General features: G+C 48.9%; 2 protein-coding genes across 7 annotated transcripts in view; one reads left to right on the top strand and one right to left on the bottom strand.

Moving 5' to 3' along the window:
- The first annotated feature begins 62 nt into the window (after positions 1-62).
- Positions 63-17,150, top strand: FAXDC2 (fatty acid hydroxylase domain containing 2). Of its 5 annotated transcripts, XM_039701655.1 has the most exons (12): positions 63-235; positions 2,390-2,572; positions 3,781-3,891; positions 6,451-6,515; positions 7,635-7,682; positions 9,948-10,039; positions 10,140-10,237; positions 10,952-11,073; positions 11,391-11,596; positions 12,500-12,605; positions 13,642-13,808; positions 14,713-17,150. In XM_039701655.1, exons 5-12 carry the CDS (start codon positions 7,635-7,637, stop codon positions 14,867-14,869), a joined length of 996 nt encoding a protein of 331 aa, XP_039557589.1. In that variant the 5' UTR covers positions 63-235; positions 2,390-2,572; positions 3,781-3,891; positions 6,451-6,515; the 3' UTR covers positions 14,870-17,150. The 5 variants fall into 5 exon arrangements, with proteins under 5 accessions (XP_039557589.1, XP_039557590.1, XP_039557588.1 ...); XM_039701656.1 differs by lacking the exon at positions 2,390-2,572; XM_039701654.1 differs by lacking the exon at positions 2,390-2,572 and having other exon boundaries at positions 3,772-3,891.
- Positions 16,002-27,266, bottom strand: part of LARP1 (La ribonucleoprotein 1, translational regulator) — a 45,712-nt gene continuing 34,447 nt past the window's right edge. For both annotated transcript variants that reach the window (XM_039701650.1, XM_039701651.1), the window contains exons 11-20: positions 26,741-26,910; positions 26,111-26,473; positions 24,852-24,975; positions 24,059-24,264; positions 23,858-23,964; positions 23,349-23,500; positions 22,938-23,082; positions 22,648-22,757; positions 22,036-22,163; positions 16,002-21,475 (exon numbers count right to left, since the gene is read on the bottom strand). In XM_039701650.1, coding sequence (XP_039557584.1) covers positions 21,254-21,475; positions 22,036-22,163; positions 22,648-22,757; positions 22,938-23,082; positions 23,349-23,500; positions 23,858-23,964; positions 24,059-24,264; positions 24,852-24,975; positions 26,111-26,473; positions 26,741-26,910 — 1,727 coding nt within the window. In that variant the 3' untranslated portion in view covers positions 16,002-21,253. The remainder of the gene's footprint in view (positions 21,476-22,035; positions 22,164-22,647; positions 22,758-22,937; positions 23,083-23,348; positions 23,501-23,857; positions 23,965-24,058; positions 24,265-24,851; positions 24,976-26,110; positions 26,474-26,740; positions 26,911-27,266) is intronic.

Raw genomic sequence — 27,266 nt, 5'->3', positions numbered from 1 at the left:
GGGCTCCCCCCGCGCTGCAAGCAGCGGGCGAGTCCAAACTCCGCGGGAGGGGGGGAGGGATGAGGGGTGCCCCCGCTCCCTGAGGGAAGCGTCGCCATAACGCGCACCGGGGCTGGGATGGGCTTCCAGCATGGGGAGCCCCCAGCACCCCGATCCCTTGGGACACGGGCTGCGCCGGGCCCTGGCTGAGCGTCCCCGAAAGAAGCAGCGGCCGCCCCTCCCTCACCACGGGGAGGTGAGGGGGTCCCCGGGTCGGGTTAGGCCCGAGCCCGCCCGGGCTCCCAGGGCAGGGGGCGCTGGGTGGGAGCGGGATGAGGGTTCGGTCTCCCAGGGGGATTTCCCAAAGCCCAGAGAGCAAACGCTGCTGGCCTGGCACGCCTTGCTCCCACGGTGTAGTGCGTATCGAGCTCACTAGTGGGGCAAGTTCTGCTTCTTCCTGCAGGGGCTTAGAAGTCATTAAAGTTCCTACTGCACCTGCAGACTTTTCGTCTGGCTTCTCCTGTTCCAGGAATGGAATTTAAGTTACGTTAGCAACAGAAGGTTGTAGCTGGTAAAGCAGCTGCTGCTTGTGTAACACGGCTGCCAGCGCTTGATTCGCTGGGTGACGCTGATGGCAGATAGGCAATTCATTTGAAGTTCGTCCACTAATTAAATTTAGATAGTATTTCCTTCCTTTTAGACTGCCTTCCTTCTGGACGAGGTTGCATCTATTGTAAAATATGTATATGCTTCTATAAATATATATGTTCTACTACTGGATTATCTGCCCACCATATGGGAGTCTTTCCCTGAGGCTCGGCTACTTGCCCAGCATTTTGATCAAAGTATCTGGAAAAGCAGATATTGGCATCTTTCACACGTCAGGCACCATTCCGTGTCTCAGGTTTTCATTCCTCAGCACAAATGTTGCCTTTAGAAGAGAAGAGGGTTTTTCAAGTGTTGCTGTGTTGAGTGACCTTGCTGCTGTCAGCATCTTGGTACATTCCCTTTATTGAGCATTATTTTGATTCAGAGTTTGTCTTCAGGGATGATACAGGGATACTGTTTTGCCTTAGCTCTGCAGTCTCTGGTGTTGTGCAATTTATGCAACATGCAATATGCTACACTGCCAGAAAGTAATCACCTTTCTTCCTGTGGTCACTTCAGTCTGGGGTTTTGTACCAGCAAATCTGTGTTGTTAGCAGGTAAATTCAGCAGGCTGGATTACAGCACCCTGTAAATATAAGGTGAAATTTTTATTTCCCAAAAGAGTTCAGAGTCATTTTTCTTGCTCGTAAACCCGGCGCTTGAAGGGATGTTGAATCCAGGGGAAAAAGGAGGATGCATCTCCTCAGGCCACTGCAAACATCTGTGGCCTTGGTACTGTAATAAAAATGTGTTGCAGGCAATAATCACCTGTGATAAATTACATTTGTAGTGTGTAAAAATTTGTAAAAAAAAAAAAGTGTAAAAATCTGTAAAAAAAAAGCCATTCAAGGATGTTTGCAAGCACTGGTGGGAGGAGCTGGAGACACATTTTGCTTGATGAGATCAGGATTTTTCCAAATGTGACATGGCTAATAAAGATTCAGAATAGCTGGAAGAGGCACCCTGCTCTTTAAAGAGTCCCATCATTTCTCTATTTGGAGGTTACCAAGGTTGTCTCCAGCTCCAGCACTCCAAGTCTTGAAGAGTCCTCACATCTACATGTGAGTGTGGAGCTGCATTCTAAGGTGGAATAAAGGTATTAGCTCAACGTTTTGACACTGGGCAGCTCGAGCTGCACGTCCTGTTGTGCCTTTTCTTTAGAGCTTACTCACAGCACCACAAGAAAACTTACCTGTGGGAATCCTGAAAGGTGAATTTATGTTTTCCTCACCCTTCTGTTGTTCCACAGGTGCTCCCAAAGCAGCCACTGCAGCGCTAGGTGGTGGCACACGTGCCCTGGCAGAGGGTGAGAAATCTGGTTCAGAATGCAGGGAATTAATGAGGCAGTGGGTGATGTGTGCCAAGTTCAGATTCCTCTTCAGCCTTAGAGGAGGGATCCATGTGGGCTTGTCCAGTCCCCTGAAAGACACGTCATAGATTTTCCCCCGATGTTCCTCTCAAACACTGAGACAACCAGTGACTATTACAAAAACTGAGTTTTTGGGGAGTGAACCAAGTTGTATTATGAAGTGTTTGATCAAAAAGCTTTTTTTGCTCAGAAGAAATCAGACTTCTTGCATGGCTCAGCAAAGATTGCAGCAGCATTGGGGTGTCTGGTGGAAACATCAGCACAGGGCAGGCAGGGGCAGCAGTTTGATTAGTGACAACCCAGGCTAGACACAAAATTACAGCAGAAGATAAACTGCATTTACAACCCTATGACTAACGTGCTGAGCTGTCCCTATGGGTATGAATATTTCAGAGATCACCCATGCTGGAATTGAGCAGTGATTCAAAAGGAACACTGAAATTCACTCTTATCACCTACTATTGGCTGTTGGATGAACAGCCCTCCCCCTGCAAGCTCAAATGCAAAGATCAGCTGAGGACATTATCCTTATGGCACCCCCTCTTGAGATGCTCATTTCCACTTCCTCCTCTGCACGTGAGTAAATAGTTTGAAGGAATCACATTCCTCTCCGTTGAGCCTGCTCTGTGTGATAAATACAAATCAGTAGCAACAGCTAAGAATTAAAACTTGTGTCCCTACCAGGGAATAGCTGGAATTAGGCAAGAGAAAGTGAGGATGGAAACACTAACAGTGTTAAACGCTGCTCACTCTTGCCCAGCTCTCTGCAGTTGCAGCTCTGCTGGCATAAGGTGTTACTGAGAAAAAGCATGTGTTGCTTCACCTGTGAAGGGCAAACAAGGCTAACTGTGAGGCAGAGGTGGTATTCCCTGTTTTTCCTCCTGTGGAAAAATAGATCTGGAAAGTTATGATAGTAACACCCTCAGTTCTCAGGGCTTAGTTCATAACAGGGCACTATTTATGGGCTAAGTAACAGATTGGGGCCACATTTGCATAAGAAAGATCAATGCTGCTGTAAATTACATCTTGCTCCCTGCAATACCATAATTACACACTTTATGGTCTGTAAACATCGTATTTAAAGACATCTGAGCCCAAGCACATGCTAACCTATGTGTGTCTTCACTTTACCCATGCAAGCAAATCCTCTTACTGGTTGAGGGCACTGTGTAGCAACAGAGCTGGAGTAATTTTTAGACTTAGTACAACAACATGAAAACTGGACTGCTGTTTTTTTGCCAAATTCCACAGTAACCCTTATTGCTTTTAACAAATACACCTTTGACCCATTCAGTTGCACTGGCAGTAGCTATTTTGTGTTCTAACCATGAGTTTGTGAATTATAAAAACTACTTATCTTTGTCGTGTTGGTGGCTTTTTTGTTCTCAGGTACAACGATGAAAAACTTACAGGGATGCAGAGATGTATTCCACGTGCTTAACTGAGTAACAGCATGCACATACACACTGCCAGCACTAACAGTGACATGGCACTGCTTCACATGACTTGTCTGGGAGGGGACAGGCAGCTCCTGCTTGGAAACACACCCCCACTGCCCTTGCCTAAACCCTCATAAAGTTTCGACAGCAGGAGTGAAAAGTGAGGAGTTGAACTCTGGGCTCTGAATAGACACAAGGAGCTCTCCTAGGCTACCATCAGCAGGTGGTGAGCAAAGAACAGGCAGCCAGAGTTCAAGGGTGCTTGAAAAGATATGATAGAGACTTTGAGGAAGTCATTAAAAGGCAATGTCGTGTCTGTGTGAAGTCCATTGTCAGCTTTTCTAGGAACAGGGTTTCCCCTAAAACCGGGCAGTGCTTGGTAGGACATCAAACACCACGTCTGGTCCTGTGTCTGTCCACACAGAGTGGCTGGTATGCAGCTGTTCAGGTGACCAGGTAAGTGGTCCTGTGTTCTTTGTTCTCTGTGTTCTGTACTGTCATGGATAGTCACAGCCTTTGTTCTCTCAGGAGCAGTTTTCCACTCTCTGTGCCATATAAAGGTTGACTTCAGTGAAGTAAGACCTGCACCAGAGGCTTCAGGAGGCAGCACGAGGAACCCCAAGGAGCTGGGTGGGCAGCCAGTGCATCACAGCATGTGGAGCTGTTCTGAGCTGCACCTGCCATGCAGGTCTGGCAGTGCAGGGAAAGGGCACCTGTGCTGCCTCAGCTTGAGGCTATCTGGGCACCAGAACATCAGGCATGGGGCATAAATAATAATTCACATGTTTAAAAAAATGTAAAAAATACAGCAGGGTTTTTTTCAGATTATACTGAACATTTTAAAACATAACTTAGTCAAACTTGCTTTTTTTCAGTACCAGAAGTGGAAAATTCAGTGAAAACAAGATCTGTGACTTAATGAACAGTTTTTGGGCAAATGAAGATAAATGGAAATAATAATATAAAAAATGTATTAGAATTCTTGTTTGACTAATGTGTTTCCCCTTTAATGTCAAGAGACTGATTGGAAAAGCAATTACTTTTACTCTAGGGTTGAGAATTTGCTTTGGATCAAATGTTGTGTTAACTAATTTGTAATAACTGGAAAGGAACTTTTTTTTTTAGGCAGTACTAGTCGTAGCTGATATTTGGAAATAGCTGCAGGCAGCTGAGAGCTTCAGTGGTTGATTTGGGGCTGTAAAATATGCCAACATGAGAGCAGTGCCAAGCAGCTGAATGGCTTTTTTGTTTGCTGAAACAGCCATGGTTACATGAATGGGTTTTTAATGTATTTGGTGTATTCTGAATCAGGAGAGACATTACACAATAAAAAAAGAGTAGGTAATGAGATGTTGGGGAAAACCTACTCTATCCAAGTTTTTCTGGGTTTAATGTAAATAATGTAGAATTTTATCCTGGAAAGTGGCTTAATAAAGGCAGTGTTCTGAAACAGAGGGTAAGCAGATGTGGCAGCTCTGCTTTGAACTGGAAATCTTTGCCCAAGCCAGCCTTCTATCATGAATTGATTATTTTTAAAAGAGTACTAGAAATGTGATTGTAATTTTAACTCTTTCCTAAATGCTTAGGATACGTGACTCAGTCAAGTAATAGCTCCTTCTCCTAAAAACTCAAAGCAGAGTCACATTTTCTGCAGTGCTCTGCTCTGGAGCTCTTCACATGCAAAGGTGTCAGCACTGCTGGATGGAGGAACCTCAGGAGCATCAGCCTTCCAGCTCAGTGAGGTTCCCCTTTCACATCTGCCTCTCCTAATCTAATGTTGTCTGCTACCAAGTCATCAGAGCAGAATAATCTCTTTAACCACAGAAAACTATGGCCAGCACTATTTACTTTACTGTCCCAGCAGAATAATTGGATATTGCTCTTTTCAGCTCCCTGCTGGGTGGTTGTAGAGACAGGGATGTGCACAGCCTGAGAGCACATAATAGGAGTTATAACCAAAAAAATCCAAGTGGAAAAAACTTACAGTGAAGGTTGTCAAATACTGGAACTGATTTCCCAGAGAAGCTGTGAAATCTCCCTCTGTGCAGACACTCAACTGTTCAAGGCTCTGAACAACCTGTTAAGAAAGCTGGAATGGAGTAAAGCCTCAAAGGAATGGATTATTCAAGCCTGATATATTTCAAGCTTTAGTAGTGTTTTCTTGAAGGCAGTGGGCACACCTGCCCTGAGAGAACCTGTGTGACAAGATGGGCATGTAGTGGATGTTAGATAACATATGTGATTAGGTCTTTTAAAAATTAAGATAAGATCGATTTAAATTTGGCCTGTGGCATGTTATTTATGCTCTTCTCTTCAGGCTAGCAGGTTATTTTTGGTTGTTTCTTATGGGTATTCTTCATCAGATATATTAGAGTTCAACTGTATTTTATCAATAAAGATGTGGTTAGCAAACAACATATGAGAGGAAAAGAAAATCCCACAGACTGGCTGTGGTAGCTCACAAAGTGCAGTGGTGAGGAGCTCTGTGTCTGGGGAAGGACAGGAAGCCCTGGGTCACTGCAGGTTCCCCAATACATTCTCATTTTAAGCAACAGCACTTTAGGGCACCTCTCATGCTACCATTTTTGGCCAAGGGAGACAAAGTGAACTTGGATTTGGTTTCTTTTTAAGACTGCTACCAAAACTTATCATTTCCCATAGGAGTACGTCCAGCCCTAGTGTTGAAATACAGGGTTGGGAGTTGGCCTCAGGGTTTCACGTTTCAAATCCCTTTTTGCCTTATTTTTCTTTTTTCCTTCTCAGAATTGTCTAACATCAGTTTCTTCCACTAAAGTGTGTGGTATGGTGGGCTGGCCTTGCTCTTTTGTGTCTGAGTAAGCAGGAAGGAGGTGTCTAATTTTACTGTCTCATGCCCTTTGACCTGCATACTAATATGTAATGTAACAGAGCTGGGAACACCTGTAAATAAACAGAGTTGTATTTGTAAGAACATACCCAGAAGGCTATAATTTCAAATCTATACCTTCTGACTAATATAGGATTTCTTTTTGACAGTTTATTCCTCCTTTCTGAAACGCTGCAAGAAGAGTACTCCCAAGAGGCTTCCCTCCATCATCAAGGTAGTAGAATATCATCTTCCTAATGAATAATTTTCCAACTCTTTGTACCCTAGACAAGAACTTTTGAACCTTCTCTGTGCTTACCTTTGTACTTTAGGTGACAGTTTGCCTGTGCTTGAATATTCTGCTGAGTAGGAAAAGCAAAATGGATTAAATTCTGCAATCCTCAGTAATCTGGCTGTCATGTTGTTAGAAGTTGTGTGTTTCTTCTTAGAGACCATGTGAAACCAAGAAAATACTAAGGGATGTTTTGTTAACTTTTGCTAATTATATTTGATGATAAGACTGCAGAAATATAAAAACAGCTCTGCAATAATCCCTAGCACAGCCAGAACATGGCCTGAAATACAGAACCCTTCATGGCTATGGCCAGCAGTGAAGTCCCAGCAGCTACTCAGACCTTGAGTTTGATTTATTTGTTAATTTCTTTTAACAAAGCCATCAACAAATGGTCAAGCCAGAGCCAAATGCAGGAAGAGTCATTATGAGATGGCCACATGCCCATTTAGGACTTTACCTGTCTAAGTGACCATAGCAGGATTTGAAGCAAAGATTATTTTCTTACTTGTCATGTTCTTAAACTGTAATTCAGAGTTTGAGTGAAGGCTGTGGGGCTCTGTTGTGTTAACTCTTTGTGGCCCAAACTCACTTTGTGTTCATCCCTGGTTGTTTAATTGCATGTTGTCATTATGGCAGAACATATGTCCCACATGATCATTTCCTTACAGCCTGGGAAGGGCTGGAGTAGCTGCTGGGTGCTGCAGTGTATTCCTGGGGCAGATCAAGGGTGGAAGTCCTGCCACAACACACCAGTGACACAAGCAAAACCTTTGGTTTTGGCTGTTCTCCCATTTTTCCTTATTATCCTTGCATCCCTGTTAATCTTCTGGAACACTACTAACTCCTCAAGAAGCAAGAGCATTTTTCTTCTTAAGAACTCAGCTTTGCTCCATGGCCAACACACAAAGGATAGAACAGGACAGGACATGGTACAGAGAATAAATATTTTACACTTTTAGCACTGAACTGCAAGTGGAGGTGATTTGCTGTGGTCTGCATCATATTCTGCCACTCTCCAGCTGGCCAAAGTTCACTTACTTAGATCACCTTTTATTTCAGATGGAAACAGACTCTGGATATTCCTCCACAGCTGAGCTGCAGAAGCAGGTAAAGGCTCAAGCTCATCGTTTTAAGGAAGCTCATGCAGGTGCCTTGGAATGCTGAATGTGTTGAATCACCTTCTAAGAGAAGTGACAGACACATCCTCATTCCGAACATTTTTGCATAATTAGGAGCTCATCTCTTATCACTAAAGCATTTTTCCCTTCCAGTGGACTGCAGCTACAGCAGCAAGTGGGGAAGGACCTGTTATTTGTGCTTGAGTGGCAAGCACCCACCACAGTCCCCCATAAGCAGAAGCTGTGCCACCTCACTGGGCCTGGTCCTGCTAAACTCTTATGGCCAGCTGATGTGCCACAGTCTCTTCACCTTGCCAGCAGCAACTCTGTTCTGCACTTAAGGAATTTGCCAACTTCTGCAAGCACTTTAAGAGCAAGAACTCAAGCAATCCATGAATTAGTTTGGAAACACAGTGCTGTAGCTGTTGGCATGAGGAGAAACAGGGTATTAAGCACTTGGACTTGATGAACAAAGTTTGTTTTCTATGTAAACTTCTCTACTTCTACATCTCATGTAATTATAGTGTGTGGTATTCATGTAATCATTTCATCATGTGCAATAAAAACACAGCCTCAAAACAAGACAGTTTCTAGCCAAAGGGCTGTTAAAATAGTTGAAGTGATGAGCTTTAGCTCCATTCTGTCCTGTCTCAAAGCAGGACGTGCACATTGTTTGTATTAGGAGTTACAAAGGTTTGAAACTCTTGAGCTGAGGGATGTTAAAGCAACTGAAACCTTATCTGGGCTAATTGGAAATTCTCACACTTGTAAGACAGAATTTTTGTTTGGTATGCTCTTCATCCCAGGAGAAAAAGGATTTATAGGATATGAGTTTGTTAAAAAGCTCAAAGCTTTCTATAACTTCTGTAACCTTTTTTTTTTTTCCTAAAGAATATGTAAGTGATGGTCCCGGGTCTAAAGATTAAGAAAGTCTTACATCAGCATACATGGGGCATAACATGGATGCAGCTGGAATTATGAAACTGCTAAGAGAGCAAATCTCTGGTCCAGGATCCAGCAGGCAGTATCTGATGCTGGAGGAGAGGCTTTTGCCAGCCTGGCATTTGCCCTTCAGTACTTCCAGTGATAACAGTGGCAGCTGATTGCACTGCTCTCATATCAACCCATAGGGTTCACAAATATCAGACTGTAGGGCAAGAGTCCTGCTGTCACTTTATTCCTCCCTATCTGCATTTTAAATTTAAAAAAAAAAAAAAAGAGGTGATAGGAGAAAATGGTTGGTTGATTGTTTTAGTAGTGAATGTTTCAGTGCTAAAGCAAAGTTCTGTCCTGGGACAGATAAGTATTGCTTATAAGTCCTGGGCCACATTTAATGTTCTGTAGCTGTAACAGAATCGTAAAGAGGATTCCTTTATACTGCATTACTCTAAACCACCTGCATTTGGCATTTCTCAGAGCTGCCTCTCTTGTTTGTCCTCTCTGACAGGAGGTGAGCAGGACTGCAGCTATGAATCACACTGTTTCCACTCCAGTCTGTTTGTGCAGCACAACACCACAGTTAAAAAACAGGAAGGACAGAGGAATGAAGAAGACAATAGCTGGTTATTATACTATTGCATTGATTTTTTAAAAAAACGTTTACATTGCAGATAGATATAATTCATATTCACTCATTAAAACCAAATTAATTGCACTCCAGAACCAATTCCAACTTGGACTACTCTAAAAGACAGATTGTTAATTATAAATTTGTTGTATATAAACAACTTTGTTTCAAATATTTAAATATTCAAATATATTGAAGACTGTTTTTTGAATATACTTATTCCTGTTAACCAGGTCATCTGAGCACAGCAGTTCTTAACTGCTGTGGGGAGAAAACACTGCATCCTGAGAGGGAGAAAATACTGAGGGAGGGAGGTGCTGAGATGGAGCACCATTCCTTATTGCTGGTGTTCCTTTCCCACTGCTCTGAGTTATCCAGTCACCCCTGGAGCTATAGCCCTCCAGGTACTGAGCAGTATGCCAAATAAAGAGGGAAAAAAAGATCAGTGGTCCTTTCTCTCCCTTTGGTTATTCCAAAGAAATTCCACATCAGTCATGCACCAGATCTCTGTAAGCATGACAGATGGATGATTATACACAGTATCCCACAACAGCTTTGTTATTGTGTTCTTCAGAGTGTGTGTGTGAAGCAAAACAGGCCATCACAGGACTGCCTTCATCATTTCAAATACCAAAAATGCCAGGGCAGGACACAGCAGCACGTGCTTACTCTTGTTGCTTCTCACAGGGAAAGAAGCTCTCGGATGCCTTGAGGATCACTGCCTATGTCTTCAGTACAGGCCTGCTCATGTTCACTGCCTTAGTGAACACTGCTTCTTGGTAAGAATGTTCAAACAGAGCAGCTTGAGGAGAAACTTTTCTGTGGAAAGGGGGGAAAGTGGATGAATAGATGGGCAACCAACCACTGTTATTCCCACAGGTTGATGCAGAATATAACTTTAGGCAATTTCTGGCAAACAGCATGGTTGGAGTTCTATGACCATATGGAGGGAGATGAGTGGACAATCTTCCTCGTTGGTGAGTTTTAACAATGCTTCTCAGGAGAAATCATCCATGTATTACATATAAAAGGGAGACATGGACAAGCTTCCCAAACTCACTAATCCTCCCACTGACAAGCACTGGCTTGGAAGGTGCCCACAGGTGATGTGGTACAGCTGTTCTGCTTTTGGATGGGGTCACCATCAGGACTCTGTACAGATTAAAAATCTGATCTTCTTGGTGCTACTGAAGTGGCTTCCCTGTGAAGTCACTTTGCTCCTGTGAGAACTGAATGACTCAGTAGAACTAATTACTAAAAATATAAGTAAATGTAGTGAATTCTACTCTTGCTGTAGTACTTAAAAACTCTTTTCTGTGATTAGCAGCTGGTGAACAGAACTGGTAGGGACCTTGCAAGATTCTAGAGATCAAGTCAACCTTATCCTGCTTGGATTTAAAAGCAACAGAGGCCTCCCAGCCACCTAGAAAAGCCTTTTCTTAGCTTCAGTTATGTAAAGTTTCAACCTCTGAGACATTTGTCTGCTCTAACCTCCTTCCCATTCTTTGATCTTACCTGGATGTCAGAGTGTAGCAGTATTCCATTTCAAAGCATCCCGGGTCAGGGGACACACCCTTGGCACATCTGGGCCCCAGCAAGGTCCTCTGGGTACTATGCCAGTGTATTTTGTTTCTGATTTAGCCATAGTTCCCAATTCATTCACACATCTCTGCCCTTTCCTCATGCCACAGGGGCTGCAGTGGTGCCTGCACTTGCTTTCTGGGGCTTCAATGGAATCCTTCTGGTGGCTGATATAACAGGAAAGCCAACTTTCATTACTCGCTATCGCATTCAGCTGGGCAAGAATGATCCTGTAAGTACTTCTCCCTCTGCCTTCTCTGCTGGCTAAACACTTCCTGCAGTCTCTTAGGCCAGGAATGGGGAGAAGAACCTGTTATGCTTTTCTCTTGCAACCAGATAGGATTCCAGGAGGATCAAGTCAAGTCTTGTATACCCACTGTAGGGAGGAAGGCAGATCCTGTTATAATGCTACTGATCAGATCTGCATTGACTGCTTGTTAAAGAGCTGATCCCAAAACTAACTGCCTACAAATCTTCAAGCTTTTCATCCTTCCAACTAAAACTGCATTGCTTCTTTCTTAGTCTTAAGTCCTGACTTCTCTTTTGCAGGTGGACAGAAAGAAAGTGTGGAAAGCCATCTACACAGCGCTGGGTAATCAGTTCTTTGTCTCCTATCCCATGCTTGTGCCCATGTTCTACATCATGCAATGGTGGGAAAACACCTTCAGCAAGGAATTACCAACCTTCCAATGGTTTCTTGTGGAGCTAAGCATTTTTACTGTAGTAGAGGAAATTCTCTTCTATTATACACACAGGTGAGCTGAGCACAGGAACAGGTGCTTGATTTTCCCCCGTGCCTTTAAGTTTGTACTCATACCCTACAACAGCAATAATCCTCGTCCCTCTGTTCCACTAGTTTTGTATTTATATGGGAAATCTTACAGGTCCTGAAATCCACCCTCACAACACCAGGCCTTGGTGCTGCCAGTAACTAGTAAACAAAAATGGGTAGAATTTTAAAGGTGGAACATCTTAAAAGCTAAGGAAGAAACAGAACAGGCAGCTTTTCAGAGAAATTGTAACCCAGCATTCTTTGAAAAGAACAAGACTTACTGTCCTGAAAGACAAAAATCTCAAGGGTCAGTGACTGATCTCTGTTCCCTTGTACAGCACCTACAAATTAGGGCCTGACATCCAATACTGCAGGATTTCCAAACACTGACACCAACATTAGAAGACAGAACTGAAGCAAGGAAGACAAAAGAAGCAGAAGCAAGAACAGTACTCTCAGAAATCTGTAGGTTTCCCTTTAGGATGAATGCACCTGAAAAATGAAAATGGTGTTTGTTACGAAGGACCCATGGAACTGAAAATTCTGATTCTTTGACAGTTGCCAGTAGAAAAAGTCAAAACAGTGAAAGCATAAAGTGAGTCTTCCCCTAATAGTACTCCCAGGTTTGAGTAAATAAGTAATTCAGGGACTATGATTTATGGGATTTTTCTGGCCTGAGTTTATCATAAGCCAGCAGACACATTAATTGAATAAGGGCTCAATACAAAGATAGCAAAGGAAGCAAGGAATCCTACACTCTTATTGCCAGCTGCTCTGAAATCTTCATGTTAGAGGAGACACAAGCAAGTCCCCTGCAGAAATTCTGTGTTCTATTACTCCTTTTTTTGCAGAGCTCAAAACCTGCCTTTCTGTTTCCTCTGCCTAGGCTTGCTCACCACCCAGTGCTCTATAAGCACATTCACAAGAAGCACCACGAGTGGACAGCCCCCATCGGTGTGGTCTCCATTTATGCTCACCCAATAGAGCACATAGTAAGTGGATTCTCCTATGGTCACCCTAGAGTTGCTCTGTGGAGTGTGATTTTCATGGCATGAGGTGGAGTGGTAAAGAAGAGAAGAAAATATGCCCTTAGAGGCTTATTCCTTAGGAAGAGGAAGCTGAGCTGCATTGCCAAGAAGCTTGGCTCTTGGAGGGTTCAGTAATTGTTTATACTGGACTCCAGTAGCTTTCAGAGCACAGATCCAAGGGCCTCCAGTAGATAAGGAACTGACTGGACAGGACTTCCCATGAGCCCCAAGAGGACTGGGAGCACAGACAGTGCTTTCAGCAAGAGGTATGACACACAGCCTGAGTGATTGTGTGGACTTGGAATTCTGTCAGGATTTTTGTGGTGGTTGCTGGCTTCAGTGTTTGCAAGGAGTGTATCCCAACACCCTTCCAGCTGAGACTTCTTAGGAAAACACATTCCACCTTCAAATATTCCACTTAAAAAATTCCATCTCCTGTTACCAATAGTCCTGGGCTGCTCTGAGGGTCTCCCCAGCTGACAGTCTTTGGACAGCATGATTGAGGAGCCCAGCTGAGCTGTGCTGGTGCATGCAGCTGGGTCCAGGCAGCCAGAGCCATTTGTGCCACGGGCAGAACAAGTGAAGAGCTGCAGCAGGGTTTGTCACATTGCTGTGTGTGCCTGCAGGCCATGCCATACCACAGTGAGGTTTCCCCAAGGGCAGATGCAGCATTATTCCAAGGTGAAGCTGGAATTCACACCTCAGACTCCAGAGTGATTCACTGGAATCATGCTGTACTCACCCAGGGTTTGGAGTCATGTCTAACTTCTACTGCGGGCTTATGGAGTTTGGCTTTGACAATGGTTTGCAGTAGTAGAACTCTCCTATCACTTTTTGGATGATTATGTAACTTTAGTAAGGTGTTTGCAGAGAGCTCTTTCCTTTACACCGTTTGCACAAAACAAACCAGTGTGATGGATCACCAGGTGACAATTCAGCTCCTAGTGGAGAGTCTGCCTGTAGTGGACCCATTAATGAGGTACTTTCTTCTCATTTCCAGGTCTCCAACACTCTGCCTGTGATGGCTGGCCCGATGATCATGGGCTCTCATATTGTTTCAGTCTCAGCATGGTTCTCCATTGCTCTTGTAACAACAAGCATTTCTCACTGTGGCTACCACCTGCCCCTCCTGCCATCTCCAGAGTTCCATGACTTCCACCACCTCAAGTATGTCTGGGCACTGCTCAGCTTTCCATTCTCCTGCCTCTCCACTGGCAGGGAAAGCTCCTTTCTGAGGGTCAAGAGGGTCTGCCTAACTCATGCACCAGCAGAGCAGCTCTCCAGTTCACCTGAGAGCAGGCTGAGTGCTGCCAGTTCTTAGAGCAGTTAAACTGGGATTTCAAGGCATTCCAGCCCTGTTAAGGACAGTTCTCTGCAAGGTTCTTCCTAGAAGTTCAGAATACACTTCATGTGATCTAAGGACAGAGCCAGGGCAAGTCACACAGGCAAAATAAGCAAGCCTGTCTGTCTGTCCCTCTCCCATACACCAGGATCAGTAACACTGATCAGATTACACTTTGCCCAGACAATCACCATTAACCCTTCCTGACAGAGATTCTCAGCTTCCTGTGCTGGAGAGAGAGCTGTTGCAGCAGACTGTTCAAGGATACATACCTGAGCAGTGGAGAAACATTCCCATCTCCCAGTGTGCCCTGCATTCAGACATGCTGCCCAGAAATGTCTGCTCTGCTGCAGAACCAGCCCAGGGCACAGCTCACTCACCACATGCCAGGACAGGGACACTCTGGGTGGAACAGCTGTGCCAGCTGGAAGCACATCTGCTCCTTATCCCAGGCCAGCCAGGTCTGGAGAGCGCGTGGGGCTTGGTAACGTGGGTGTGCAGTGCTCCCACAGCTCTGAGCTGCTGCTCAGTGCCACCATTCCTGGGCAACGATGGCACCAGAGAGAAGCTGCACAAGGTTCACCCAGGCTTTGACAGAGCTGCCAGGGAGACTGGTGCAGGGGCAGAAATCCCATGGACAGATTATCAGGGCTGAGAAAGGAATGGAAAGAGAAAGGGCAAGGTAACCTCAGTAACTTCCAGTGATGTTTATCTGTGTTTGGTTCTCAGGTTCAACCAGTGCTACGGAGTGCTGGGAGTGCTGGATTTCCTGCATGGCACAGACAAAATGTTCAGACAGAGCAAAGCCTTCGAGAGACACAAGGTCCTGCTCAGCCTCACACCACTCTCTGAAAGCATCCCAGATCCACCCAAGAAAGAGGAGTGAACCAGCCCAGCAGCTCTTGCCCAGCCTGGTGATGAGCAGAGTCAGAGACAATGATTTATGCCAAATAGTATTTTAATCAGGAAACAAATTCTTGTCCACACATAACAGATCATGAAGCTGAAGTTAAATATGCTGCTTTGAAACCACTGCACTTTTGTTGCCATTGTTTTCTATATAAGACACTTATAAAAAAACCTGCTCTAGAAATCTGTTTTTAAAATTTAATGGTTTATCTGTTACTTGCACTGTCTCTTGGTTCCAGCTGCCTGTGTATGGCTCAGGGTTCTCATTATTAAGGTTTTAGCACCAGACTCCACAGGTGATGATTTGGCATCTCTTGTCAGCACTCACTCTACAGAAACATCAAAGTCACTCCATCTATGTGTGATACAATTAACACAAGCTTTTGTGACTCAGAGCACCTGGGACACAGGACACAACCCCGTGGAAAATCACTGGGGCCACAGCTTTAGAAACACTCCCCTGCATATGCAACAAGGGCCTGACTTCCTGTGAGCAGTTGTTACGAACAGGAGGTGAGTACAGGGCTGAACTGGGGCTGCCACAGCCTCATCACTGCTCCAGACAGCTGCACACAAAGGGAGTTACCCCTGGTGGGACATGGAGGGAGAGCTGGGAGCTGATGTGCTTCATCACCTCCTCCTGCTGAGCCTCCCCTCACTCGAGACACAACCAAAGTGCTCTTAAATTCCAGAGATTTTCCAAGGAAAGCAGAGTCTCTGCTGTCCTGAGCTGTGTGGAGATTAAGGAACCCCTCTAATAAAGGGGCCAAGAAAGCAGCCCCCAGAACAATATGCACATTCTCAAATACCCACAGACCATCCGAGACATGCTGTGAATTCTCTCAAGGATCTTCCTAAGCCTCAGTCCTGCCTGTGAGGCCTGCAACAAAAACATCACATTTCTCCCCAGTGCTAGAGCAGCCCCTCGAGGAACAGGCACACAGGGCTGACCTGTGCTGCACTGACCATGGGTCAGCCCAGCTCTACCTGTGCAACCAAAGCCACTTCCCCTGCTCCTCTCCAGTCCCCACAATGATGAACCCAGCCCAGTTACCTGGCACGGTTCCCTGGGGAGGGCAATTCAGCAGAACAGAAAATCCAGGCACCACTGTCTTTTGAACTTTTTATTTTTATACATTTTTTTGTATTAAAAAGGAAAAAGCATAATTACCACAAATTACAAAGGACTAAAGCATTACTAGAATAATGAATCACATCAGCCTAGAAAGCAGATACTCTGAATAATATTAATGTTATAATACAAGCTCTCATTCAAGTATTTTACATTTTTCTCTTTTCCTTTTATACGTGATGATGATCCTAGCACATGGGTCAAAGATTATGTACTATCGACAGAGATGGATCATGTACAGCAGGCCGTATTAACAAGATTTTCCTCCCAAGTGATACATGGTCTGTGATGAGTCATTTTAAGTTTGTCTCTACTATAAATGCAGCTGAAGAAGGTTGCACACACTCTCTAGTTTTGGGAAACAGAAGGCTGAGGTTGGACACACAGGGTTTGAGAAGGGCCAGCACATGGAACCATCACCCCTTTAGCTCCAGGCGAGCGAGCAGAAGGCTGCACTCGCTGGCACGCAGCTCAGTGGGTGTCTCTGAGCCACAGATCCAAAGGTTTCCAAGCCCAGTGGGACCAGGACAGGCTGGGGGGGAAGATGGGGAGCAGGGCTGCACCAGGGAGGCTTGAGGGACCAAGTGGTGCCAAGCACCCCCTCCCACGAGGGGCACCACTGGCACGAGCCACCCCGGTGCAGGGCTGCCAGCTGGGGAGAGCAGGAGGACAGCGTGGGGAGCTGGAGGGACCCCAGCACGCTCCCCAGGGGCCAGCTGGCACCCAGGGCACCCCCTGCTCCTCTGGAGCTTCCCACCAAGGGGATGTGCTTGTCACAGATACATCGGTCCTATGTTCAAGTGTCTGCAGAAAGTGAAACTGTAAACTACTCCTGGAAATGCTGCCCTCCAGCCAGCCGCTCCACAACACCGAGATGAACGTTTGCTTAGAAAAAGAAAAAATGAAAGAAACTCTTTTATCTGTTACCTGTATTGGAATCTTTTAAAAAAGTCAGTGAGGCATTTAACATCAAGTGTAACAACCCTCTCAGGAAGAGCCCCGCATTCATTTCAAACAGTGACAAGTGACATAACCAGCCTCAGAGACAGGAGACAATAAGCATTGCAAACACAGCTTGCTACATTTAGAGTTTTCCTTTTTTTTTTTTTTTTTTTTTGTTCCTTTTGATAAAATAACTGGGAAGGCATTAACAGCAAGAAGGCCCCCTCTGCACTGCCACGTGGAACGTGGCAGGACACTGAGGTTAAACACATCAGTTTGTTACAGTACAACAATCAGTCCCCAGCAGGTGCCAAAACTCAGGGACTCCATGGGCTACAGTGAGAAGGTGCCATCAGAGGTGCCAGGGGGGCAGAAGAGATGGACAGGCAAAACCAGAGCAGCAGCATCATTACTTTTTAATTTTTTTTTTCCCAAATGAGCACAGCAAAGCAACAAAGCCTCCTCAAAAGCACACCTTCCACCTCCTCCACTCTGACCCCACACCACAGCTGTGGTGTGTACCTGTTGCAGCCACCTGCATTCTAAACAAGTTAACCTCGGCAAGGAGGACCTCCTGAGAAGAGGGGCAGGATGAGGAATGCTCCCCTGACTCAGCCTCCCTCAGCCTTTCCAGAAGCAGCTGGGGCTCCCCCCAGGCTCTGCCAGTGCTGGACACCAGCACCATGCAGCTCTCGTGGGCTGTGGGACAATCAGCACTCACAGGAGCACGTGTGCAACCACTCAGTCCTCTAAAATTCAAAAAAGCACAACACATGGTGGAGCTGAGGCCTTCAAACTAAAAGCAAGGCCTAACTCCCTCCTCTGCAGAAGGGCAAGAGCTTCCTCAAACACAAACCCCTCTGGAGAGCTGTCCCTTTACCCAGTGGGAACGTGAGCCTTGCACCCGGGGAGCTCCCTGCCCTCTGCCAGCACCACCCTGGCACGGAGCAGGAGGGAATGGTTCTGTGCTCCCTTCCCTGCAGGAAGACAGGAGTGAGCCAGCAGCAGCTGCCTCGGGCTGTCACGTCCATCTCTGCTCTATCCTGCCCACTGCTGTCCCATGGACAGCAAAACAAGGCACACGGTCCACAAACCTGAGGGACTGGGACCACTGGGATTGCTCTTCTGACCCACCTTCCCCTGGGTGCACACACCAGTGTGACAAACCACTGACTTGGCAGAGGGGGAAGGGAAAACACTTCCATGCCAAGACTAGAGCCTCAGGATCAGAAATTAAAAATTATTTAAAATCAAGTGTTTTGGGAAATTCTCTGGGAAATGTCCTACCTCTTCTACAACTCAAGCAATTTCACAGTCTGCTCTACAAGCAACAACTCCATAGCAGCAGCTCATCCCTCCCCATGTCCTATGAATTTGTTGCTGAAACGCAGACAATTGGCTTCAAGAGAGCCACGCACACACGCCAACGAAAGGAGCACAGACACAGCAGCAAGGATCACCTGTGGCACATCCAGACCTGCCTCTACTTGCCAACAGCCAGCAACACATCTACACTGTCCTTGATCGACTCTGCAGCCTCCTCCTCCCCAAATCTGGGACAAACCTGCCTATAAATATAACCTCAGAGATCTGACTCCAGCTCACAAGAGGGGAAATCCAGAGATAACAGTCACGGCCACAGCACTGTACAAGTGTTACTTTTGCCCATCTTGCCCAGTTCCCTCCCCACAACCCCAGAGCACTGCTGCCATAACGGAGATCCACAGCCTTGGATGCTGCAGTCAGGCCCGTGAGTGGTACCAGCTGCAGGGTGGCATGGCAGGGGTGGATGGACCAGGGCAGGATCACACCACCAGGAAACAGCCAGGCAGCAGCTCCCCAGCCTCTCAGACCCAGCTGTGCTTTCAATTCTAGCAGCAGTTCGTGAAGCCACTCCACCTGGACCAGCCCACCTGTCCCCACAGGGCAGCATCCTGCAGGCAGTGTCACCCTGGGAAGTGATGGCCTCAGCCAGGGCCCCACGAGCACCCACAGCCACTGCTGATGGACAGCTTGGCTGTGCTTCCCCTCTTGCTCCTGCTCAGCTCCTGGCTGCTCTCACCACCCACTCTGCAGCCACACAGGGACAGCCATGGAGAGATGATGACTGCTCCCAGCTAAGAGACAGCTCTGGATCAACTGGATCCCTTGGCAAAACTGCTCAGTACCAGCTTGTGACTTTGCAGAAAGAGCAACACAACGAGCTGCACCCTTGGGGTGGTGCATCCACACTGCACACAGGAGCACAGCTCCAGAGCTCACAGGGATGGAGCCTGAGCCACAGCCAAGCCTGGTATCCCAGGGACCCAGCAGAAGGAGCAGGGTGACAGCAAGGCAAGAGGGCCTGGCTGGAAAGGAACACAACTTTCCAGTGCTACCTCTGGAGCATCTCCAGAAGTAGCACTGGACATCTCCCATATCTCATGCCTGACACACACACCTCACAAAGGATCCAGCTCACAGCCTGGGGAGGGTTTGGCAGCCAAAGTCCACCTGATGCTGGGTGTAAGGATGAATCAAGCAAATGCCACAGCAGCTCTGCAGTCACCCCCTGCCTCAGCTGAGTAAGGAGCTACACGGTGTCATCTCAGCCCTTGAAAATGCACAGGGGCTGTGCCCTGAGTGGGAGACTCCATGCAGGTGCCTGCCAAAATACAACACACAAGGAAAGCCAGGCGGGGCTCCTGCTCACCCCTGCACAAGTCCCAGCAGCAGCCCTGAGCCAGGCACTGCTGTGGGGCAGCTTTCCCAGGGCTGCCTCACTCCCTGTCAGGCAACAGCAGAAGCAGCCCTCGCTCAGAGCCAGGAGCAGTGCCCCCAGCTGCTGTGACAATCTCCCTGCTCACTCCCCAACCACGCTGGAAGCACAGACAGGAGCAGAGGCACCTCCTGCCCCGGGAGGGCTGGGGTGGGAGCAAGGCCATGACAGAACAGTCGCTGTGGTGGGGACAAGGCTGCCACGGTACCAACACAGCTGAGCATGAGTCCTGGGTGTGAGTGCCCTCAGCCCCTGCCCCAGGAGGCTCGGGCCGGGCAGGGAGGCTCCGTGATGGGGGAGGCATCCGAGCGAGCTGCGGGGTCGGAGGAAAGGCCGCAGGAAGATCAGCTCGGCAGCAATGCCGTGAGGAGTCTCTGGGCCTGGGGGGAGCCAAGAGCCCAGTGCACCCCAGGGTGCAGGAAGCCAACGAGCCTCCCCAGTCCAGCTCCACCATAAGGCAACTTTTTTTTGTGTGTTTTTGGGGTTTTTTTGTTTGTTTTTTTTTTCTTTTTTTTTTCTTCAGTAATATTTCCAAGGAAGAAAGCAAAGGGACATGTGTCTTTTTTTAAAGAGTTTTTCTGTTGTTGTTTTAGAGGGGTTTGTAGGTGTTTTTTTTTTTTCTGTTATGTCATTTTTTCCAAGGGAAAAGGAAGAAAAAAGCTCCTTCAGCAAAGTCCTGTCTTTGCAAGCGATGGGCATTCCTGGGGCAGCGGGTGCACCGTCCACACAGGCTCGAGTCCGGGTGCCTGCCAGCCTCCCAACCAGCCATCCTCGCAGGAAGGAGTCACAACACGCCTATCCTCGGCAAAGGTCCTTTGGTTGACTTCCAAATTGTCCGTGACAGAAGGGAGAGGTGCACAGAGGGAGAGCCAGACCCTCGGGAAGGTGAAGACGTTGGGGAGGAGGGAGCGGGAGGACGAGCAGGGCTGGAGAGGCAGCGCCGCGCGGGAGTGGGAGACGCCAGCCGGGTCATGGAGATCAGAGGCTCCGCAGCATCGTCACACGCTGTGGCTTCGGTCCCCCACTGGGGAACCTCGCTCCTCCGAGCTTCCTGAGCGGCTGCCCCGCGATCCGAGGGGGACACAGAGGGGACTCGTTGGGGCCACACAGAGCAGACTTGTTTTGGTAAATCCAGACGAACTTCTAGCAATAATTTAAAACTTGATATATATATATAATAATAAAAAAATCTCCCCTTTCCAACCCAGCCAGAACACATTTTTTTTTGAAGAGACATCAAGACATGAGTGTGTGCACAGGAGGAGAGAGAAGGGAAAAAGTTGGGTCTGGTGGGAGCGGGTCTGGCTCTGGTCAGGGTAGTAATAGCAAAATGGTGTTTTGGATGCAGATCGTCTTTGCTTTCCAGCCACAAGAGAAGAAAATCGTGTGCGTTGAAGTTTCTCCCAAGCAGCCTATTCCTGGGAACCCACCTTCCAGCTCCCTTCCTGTCCCACCGCCTCATGTCTGCCCTTCTCCGAGCCATTCCCCACCACCCCCCCACCCCCGGCAGGAAGCGGACGCTGCAGCCTCTACTTCCCCACTGTCTGCGACTCTGCAGCTGATGGGGCAGGGGATTGCTGGCTCAGGTTTTTGGCATCCTCTTGTGCAGGCTGGCTGGGTGAGGCGTGGGCTTGGCTGGATGGGCACTGGCTGACCGTTTTGCTGGAAGACTGGGATGGGTAGCGCTTCCTGCCATCTCCCCCTGACGTCGTAGGGTATCTCTTGTGTCCACCTTCCTCCCCCATGGGTGGCTGGAAGAGAAGCACCCCAGCATCAGCACAGCCTCCTCCAAATGCAAGTGCCCCACCCCTGGGATCAGGAAACAGCCTTCCTGCAAGCCTCCAATTGCAACTTCTCTCCTTGATCCACAAGGAATACAAACATTGACCCCGAGCACTCAGCTTCCCTGTCCAAATTTGCCAGGTTTGACAGAAAAACTGACTTCCAAACTGACCACAACAGTGACAACTTGCTCTTAGTCACCTGCTTCCCACACAGAGGCACAGTCCAGAAGTTTGTGAGCCAAAGCTCCACACAATGCTGGCTCTACTCAAACCATCAAAGCTCCCTTTCCTCCTCCTTCCTCACCTCACCAGGGAGGACAGGCTCACCCAGCTCCCTTATCCCACACTTAGTGGGTTCTCCATATTCCAATCCCACAGTTTGCTCCCGGCCTGGCTGCAATGACTGGGAGTGACAGTAGGTGTCACTGCCCCTCCTCCTGCCACCACTTGGGCACCCCCAAATCCTCCATCCTCAGAGGACTGTCTGCAGGGGCCCTCAGTGTGGTGCAGGAACTGTGTCTACTCACATCTACTCGGAAGTCCTCGAGGCGCTTGAACTTGCTGAGGTATTCTTGCAGTTTGCTGTTAATGTCCAGATTTTTGGCTTTGGAATATTTTAAGAAGGCCCAGAACTTTTCCAGCCCATAGAGCTGCCCTGGAGGGAAGAAAAAAACCAATCCAGATGTCAGGACAAAAAACCAAAACAAGACACCTTTACTCCAGGCTTCCCCACAAACCCTACTGTCCTGCTGCTGGGCACAGCCTAGGCAAGATGGAACACCTGGAGGGAAGCAAGTTACATCAGTCCTGGGCAGCCCCCAGCTTGGAATGTCCCCAGGCTCAGCTGACTTGGTGGTGACAAGGCTCAGCCACTGCAGGGCCTTGAGAAACCCCACAGGAAATGGTGCCTATACAGGAATGCTCTGGCAGAGCTGTAGCTCCCCACTGCCCTCCTCCAACCCCAGCAATCTTCACGATGGTGATACTCAACCCTCTCCTGTGAAATGAGCAACAGGACACCCCAGTCCTCAACCCACAGCACTACATGGCTTCCCCAAAATGACGAGAAGAGGCTCAGGAGCACCAGGCAGCTGAGCTACATCACTGCCAATCCCAGGGAAGCCAGAGCAGGCACCTACCAGCTTCGTAATCCTTGATGGTCTCCTCTTGGAAGTCCTTAAATATGTCTGGCCGGAATTTCTTCTCCAGCCCGTAGCTGTAGTATCTGAAAAGGCACTCCAGACCGTACCTGGGAAGGGAGCAGCATGTGCAGCTCAGACACTGCTGCACACAACACAGGGCAGCAGCAGGAGACTGAGAACAACCCCAGACCCACCTTCACAGAAGGCAGAGGCACTGCCTTAATTTGCTGTGAGCCCTGTAAAAGGCCAAACCCCTAGAAAAGGTCACTCTATTCCTCCTCTCTTACCTGTATCCCTCCTTCCCATCCTCCACAGCCAGTTGCTTGAACTCCTCATACATTTTCTTGTTGAAGTGATCTCGGAGGAAGAAGGACCAGAACCGGAAAAGCGTGTTCATCTCCTGGGACTGACCAATGCCCAGCCGTTTTCGCTCTGTTTGGGGAAGAGGGGATGATTACAAAGCCAATCCTTCCCAACGGAATCAGGGGCTCATGTGCAGGAGGGCCCTGTGGCACTGTGATGACAGCCAGCCCCAGCACGGGACACCATGAGCACAGCCCCTGCTCACCAGAATCCTTGGGGACACAGCAGCTGTGAGCAGAGCTGTCCTGTAGGACCCTGCCTGTGCCCACCCCTGCCACGTTCCTGTCCCCAGCACGGCACAGACACCCTGTCCCTCTCCAGTGCAGGGTCCCTACCGTTAAGGCAGCGCCGCCGGTACTTGTGGTAGACGTGTTGTGTGAAGCCGTTCTCCTTGAGCAGCTCGTGTGAGGGATGCTGGAACTTGGGCAGGGACTGCGGGGTGCAGCCATAGCTCCCCACGGCCGGGGTCCCCTCCGAGGGGCTGGAGCTGAGGTGAGAGACTGCTGTCAGCACCCTTCCTTGGCATCACCCGGGAGAGGGGGTCACACTCCACCCCATCTGTCTGTTGGTACCACCCACGCCCTGTCACTGTCCTGGGTTTGGGACATGAGCCATAGAGCAGTGTACTAGGAATGGGACCAATGTTTCTAATCAAGTCTCATCTTGCTACTCTCCAAGGCCACAGATTTTCCCCAAGCCTTTCCAGGAAGGGCAGGATTGATCCCTAACAAGTCACCTAACGGGAGACCTCCCCTGCAAGATCAGAGGCTGCTTTCCCCTTCCTTCCCACACTTCCTCCCTTTCCCATTTCCGCCTCCTCCACAATCCTGCCTGCCCCTGGTACCTGATGGAGGCAGTCCGGGGCCTGTGCTCCCTGGAGTCCATGACCCAGCCCACGTGGCACTCCATCGGAGGGTTCGAACTGTGCCTCGTCTTCCTCTTCCGCGGAGTCTGCAAGACACGGCACATCACAGACGTGCTCCCTTCCTCCTCAGCCCCCAGCTGGGAGCCCCAGCTCCTGTCCCCCAGCCCAGCCTGGTCCCACCTTGGCATCTATCGTCCTGCCCTCTTTCACCACCGGGTAGAAGCGGGGCGTCTGCGTCGGGTCCTTGAGCTGCGGCGTGCGCGGCGTGCGGGGCGTCCTGGCGTTGCGGTAGTTGGGCGATTCTGGGACGGTCGTGGGCAAGGAGCGGGCGATGGTGGAAGGCTCAGGGACTCCAAAGAGTTTGTTGGCCAAAGCGTCTGTAGGTACTGCAGGGAGAAACCCCCGCCCTGTGTCAGCCTGGGCTCTGGGCACTGAGTCACTCCAGCCAGCAGATGGGAAGCAGCAGGGGCAGGAATGCGGGGACACATGCCAGCTCTACCACACAAGCAGCTTGAAATCCAGTTTGGCCAGAAAGCCCAAATCCTAGCAGCAGATGCAAAGAGCTCCCCACAAGGTATCTGCTTCCTAGTGGTTAACAGCAGCAACAAATCCCTGTCCCCAAGGATACAACCCTGGTGTCACACAAGCAAACAAGGTCCAGCAGGCAGCTGCCTTCCAAGTACTCAGAGTCCAAGAGGAAAGGCAAATCCCAGAAACTACACCTGAGTCTGCCACTGTTTCCTCACTCCACTGGGACACCCCTGCTTTTGGGCTCCTCTTCCAGAGCCCCACAGCGTTCTGCTGGGAGCATTAATCTGGGAAAGATGCAACTCCGCATATTCTGTGAACTAGATAACCCACCACACCCGTGACCCCAGTTCCTTCTCCCCAACTGCTACCCAGCCTCCAAGAACCTCTCAGCATGAGAAGCCTGCACAAATTTGGTCCCATCCATGCATGCCCCATATCTTACCTTGCTGGAACCTGGGGGGACCAGGAGGGACTTCCTGGTTTGGATCCACGGGGGGCTCTGGGGTCAGGGTGTCAAACTGCTCCCTGCTGATCATATTCACCTTCTTGAAGTTCTCCACCTCTTGCTGCATTGGAGGAGGAAGATGGTGAAGAAACCATTCATCCCATCACAATCATGGCTCTGCCTGAGCAACAGCCACAACACTGAGCCCCAAGGGCAGTCACAGGGCCTGGGTACCCAGAGGGCACTGGCTGCACAGGGGCAGGAAGGGGAGATGCAGCAGACAGAGAGCTGGGCACTGCACAGGCCCATCTGAGCCACTGGTGCTGCCAAGCTCTCAGGGATCCCACAAGGCAGCTTCACTAACCAGCACCTGCTTCTTTTAGGCTTTTACCAGCCAGGTCAGAGCCAGTGCAGTAAAGCTCAACATGAGCTCAGTCACCCATTTTTGGCCCCTGCCACCCTCCTGTGTCCCTAGAGCACCCCTCCCCACATCCTCACAGCCATGCTGGCAGGAGGGCACAGCACTCCCACGGATCTGAAGGACCCATATCCCAACACACACTGTCCCTGTCACCCTCAGCTTCTGTCACCCCAGAGAGCAGCACTGCTTCAGCAATGGGCCAGGTATCAAACTTGGAAGCACTGAGCCCAGCTGGCAGCTCCAATCATCCCATTTCACAGCCATGATTTCTGTCACTGAATGAGTCTAGGCAAGTCCCCAGAAGTGAGAGTCACCAAGTTGGGACCCCAACATTTCAAAACAGCAGGTGGGCTTTCTATAAAAAGCCCATGTCTATGCAAACTGACACCAAAATGGAGAGGAGCACAGGCCAAGTGCAGCCCAGCCACCTATGAATCCATCCCAACACATGTAGTCTCCAACAGGCTGTGCCCAAAGCACAGGGCACTAAGGGCAGTACAGAGACACTCAGTTCCCCTCACAGATCTGGCACTGCCAGCCAAGATCCTGGCAGAGAGCAGAACAATGGGCCCCATGTTCCAGGTCACCTCACTACTGGCACTTTGTTTAGCTGGCTGTAGCCTCACGTCTGGTTACAGCGCTGTGTTTATCCCTGGTATGGCCAAACATGATGCTGGGAGCCAAGAATCCCAAACACTGCAAGAGGACTAATCCCAGTTTAGCTCTACCCCACGAGCAGGCTGTAGCCCACTGCACTGTCCTTTTCACACTGCTACACACGAGGCTCCCCAGAGGCCACACGGATCCCTCCCATCCTCGCATCAGCCACTCTCACCTTGATCTGCGAATACTCTGGCTCAAACTGCTCCGTCCACAGGTCCTGCTCGTAGTAGTACAGCCCATCGTTGATGACCTTGGCCAGCTCAGAGCTCATCTTAGCCCTGGAGGTGTGGTTGCCAGTCCGGTCCCCGCCGGGATGGCGGCGCAGGTACGGCGGGGTCTGTGTCACGATCAGGATCTTGTTCACGTCGCGGTCGTCGATCTCGTAATCCGAGTCCTCGTCTGACCAGTCGGTGAAGGTGTTCTTGCGGCCGTCCATCTGCTCCATCTCCTCATCAAAGAGGAAGTCGAGCTCCTCAGGTTCATCTTGGTCCTTTTGTTTCTGCTGCTGTGGTGTCTTTGACTCCTCTGGTTTTTGCTGGAAGGGAGGCAAGGGTGACACAGGGTAAAGACCACACGGTGACACAAGACCCAGCTCTGCCCCTTGTTTCTTTACCCCAGCCCATCTGGGGAGAACATTCATTTACACCGCTGAGGAGCAGCTCCAAAGGGGCTCAGATAGACACAGGAGAAACTAGAACCTAACTCCCAACAGACTCTACTTTTGACTGCAGCATGACCATGTATGATCCAAGTCACCCCAGTCACTGGGAGACTCCCAACCAACTGCTCCTCCACCACTTACCTTGGGCCTGGCTGGGGAAGGTCGGGGTCTCTTCTTCACTTCAATCCATGTCTCTGAATCCAGGTCTGGCAGACTTGTGGACAGGCCCTTGGGCATTGTCTTCAGGTTACTGACCTCCTCTGTTTTGGTGGGGACTGGGCTGGCAGGACGTGGGGAGCCTGGAGCAGACTCTGGAGCCAACAAGAGCCACAAACTGCTTTAGAGGGAGGGAGGGAACCCAGGGAGTGTAGTTACAAATTACCCAACCATTCTGGAGCATGGCACAGCCTGCAGGGCTAACTGGCACACAGTGGTCACGGTTAACCAGCACAGTGCCCACAAGTGCTAGAATTGGAATCTCCAGTAAAGCTATGATGCCAGGGTGACCACAGAGCTTTGCAGGTGACAGGTTCCCTGACATACAAAGCCCTAAAGCAGGTGCTCTGCTGCTATCTGGGAAACCTTCCAGAGAGAGTGTGAAGCCAGATTTTCTGTCAAAACTCTTATGGCAGCAGCAACATTCTTCATGTGGGCTCTCAGGACCAGC

This window comes from Passer montanus, unplaced genomic scaffold (assembly GCF_014805655.1).
Source record: "Passer montanus isolate IOZ18808 unplaced genomic scaffold, ASM1480565v1 scaffold15, whole genome shotgun sequence".
NCBI classification, from domain to species: Eukaryota; Metazoa; Chordata; class Aves; order Passeriformes; family Passeridae; genus Passer; species Passer montanus.
Note: the sequence above shows the minus strand (reverse complement) of the source record. Positions and strands in the feature narration are given on the sequence as shown.

Bases quoted from the DNA above. Each gene is read 5' to 3' on its own strand.
- FAXDC2 (XM_039701657.1), top strand. From the start codon at position 7,635: ATGGAAACAGACTCTGGATATTCCTCCACAGCTGAGCTGCAGAAGCAG. The intron at 10,040-10,139 runs GTAAGAATGTTC...TTATTCCCACAG, and splicing joins TTAGTGAACACTGCTTCTTG to GTTGATGCAGAATATAACTT. The intron at 11,074-11,390 runs GTAAGTACTTCT...TCTCTTTTGCAG, and splicing joins AGCTGGGCAAGAATGATCCT to GTGGACAGAAAGAAAGTGTG.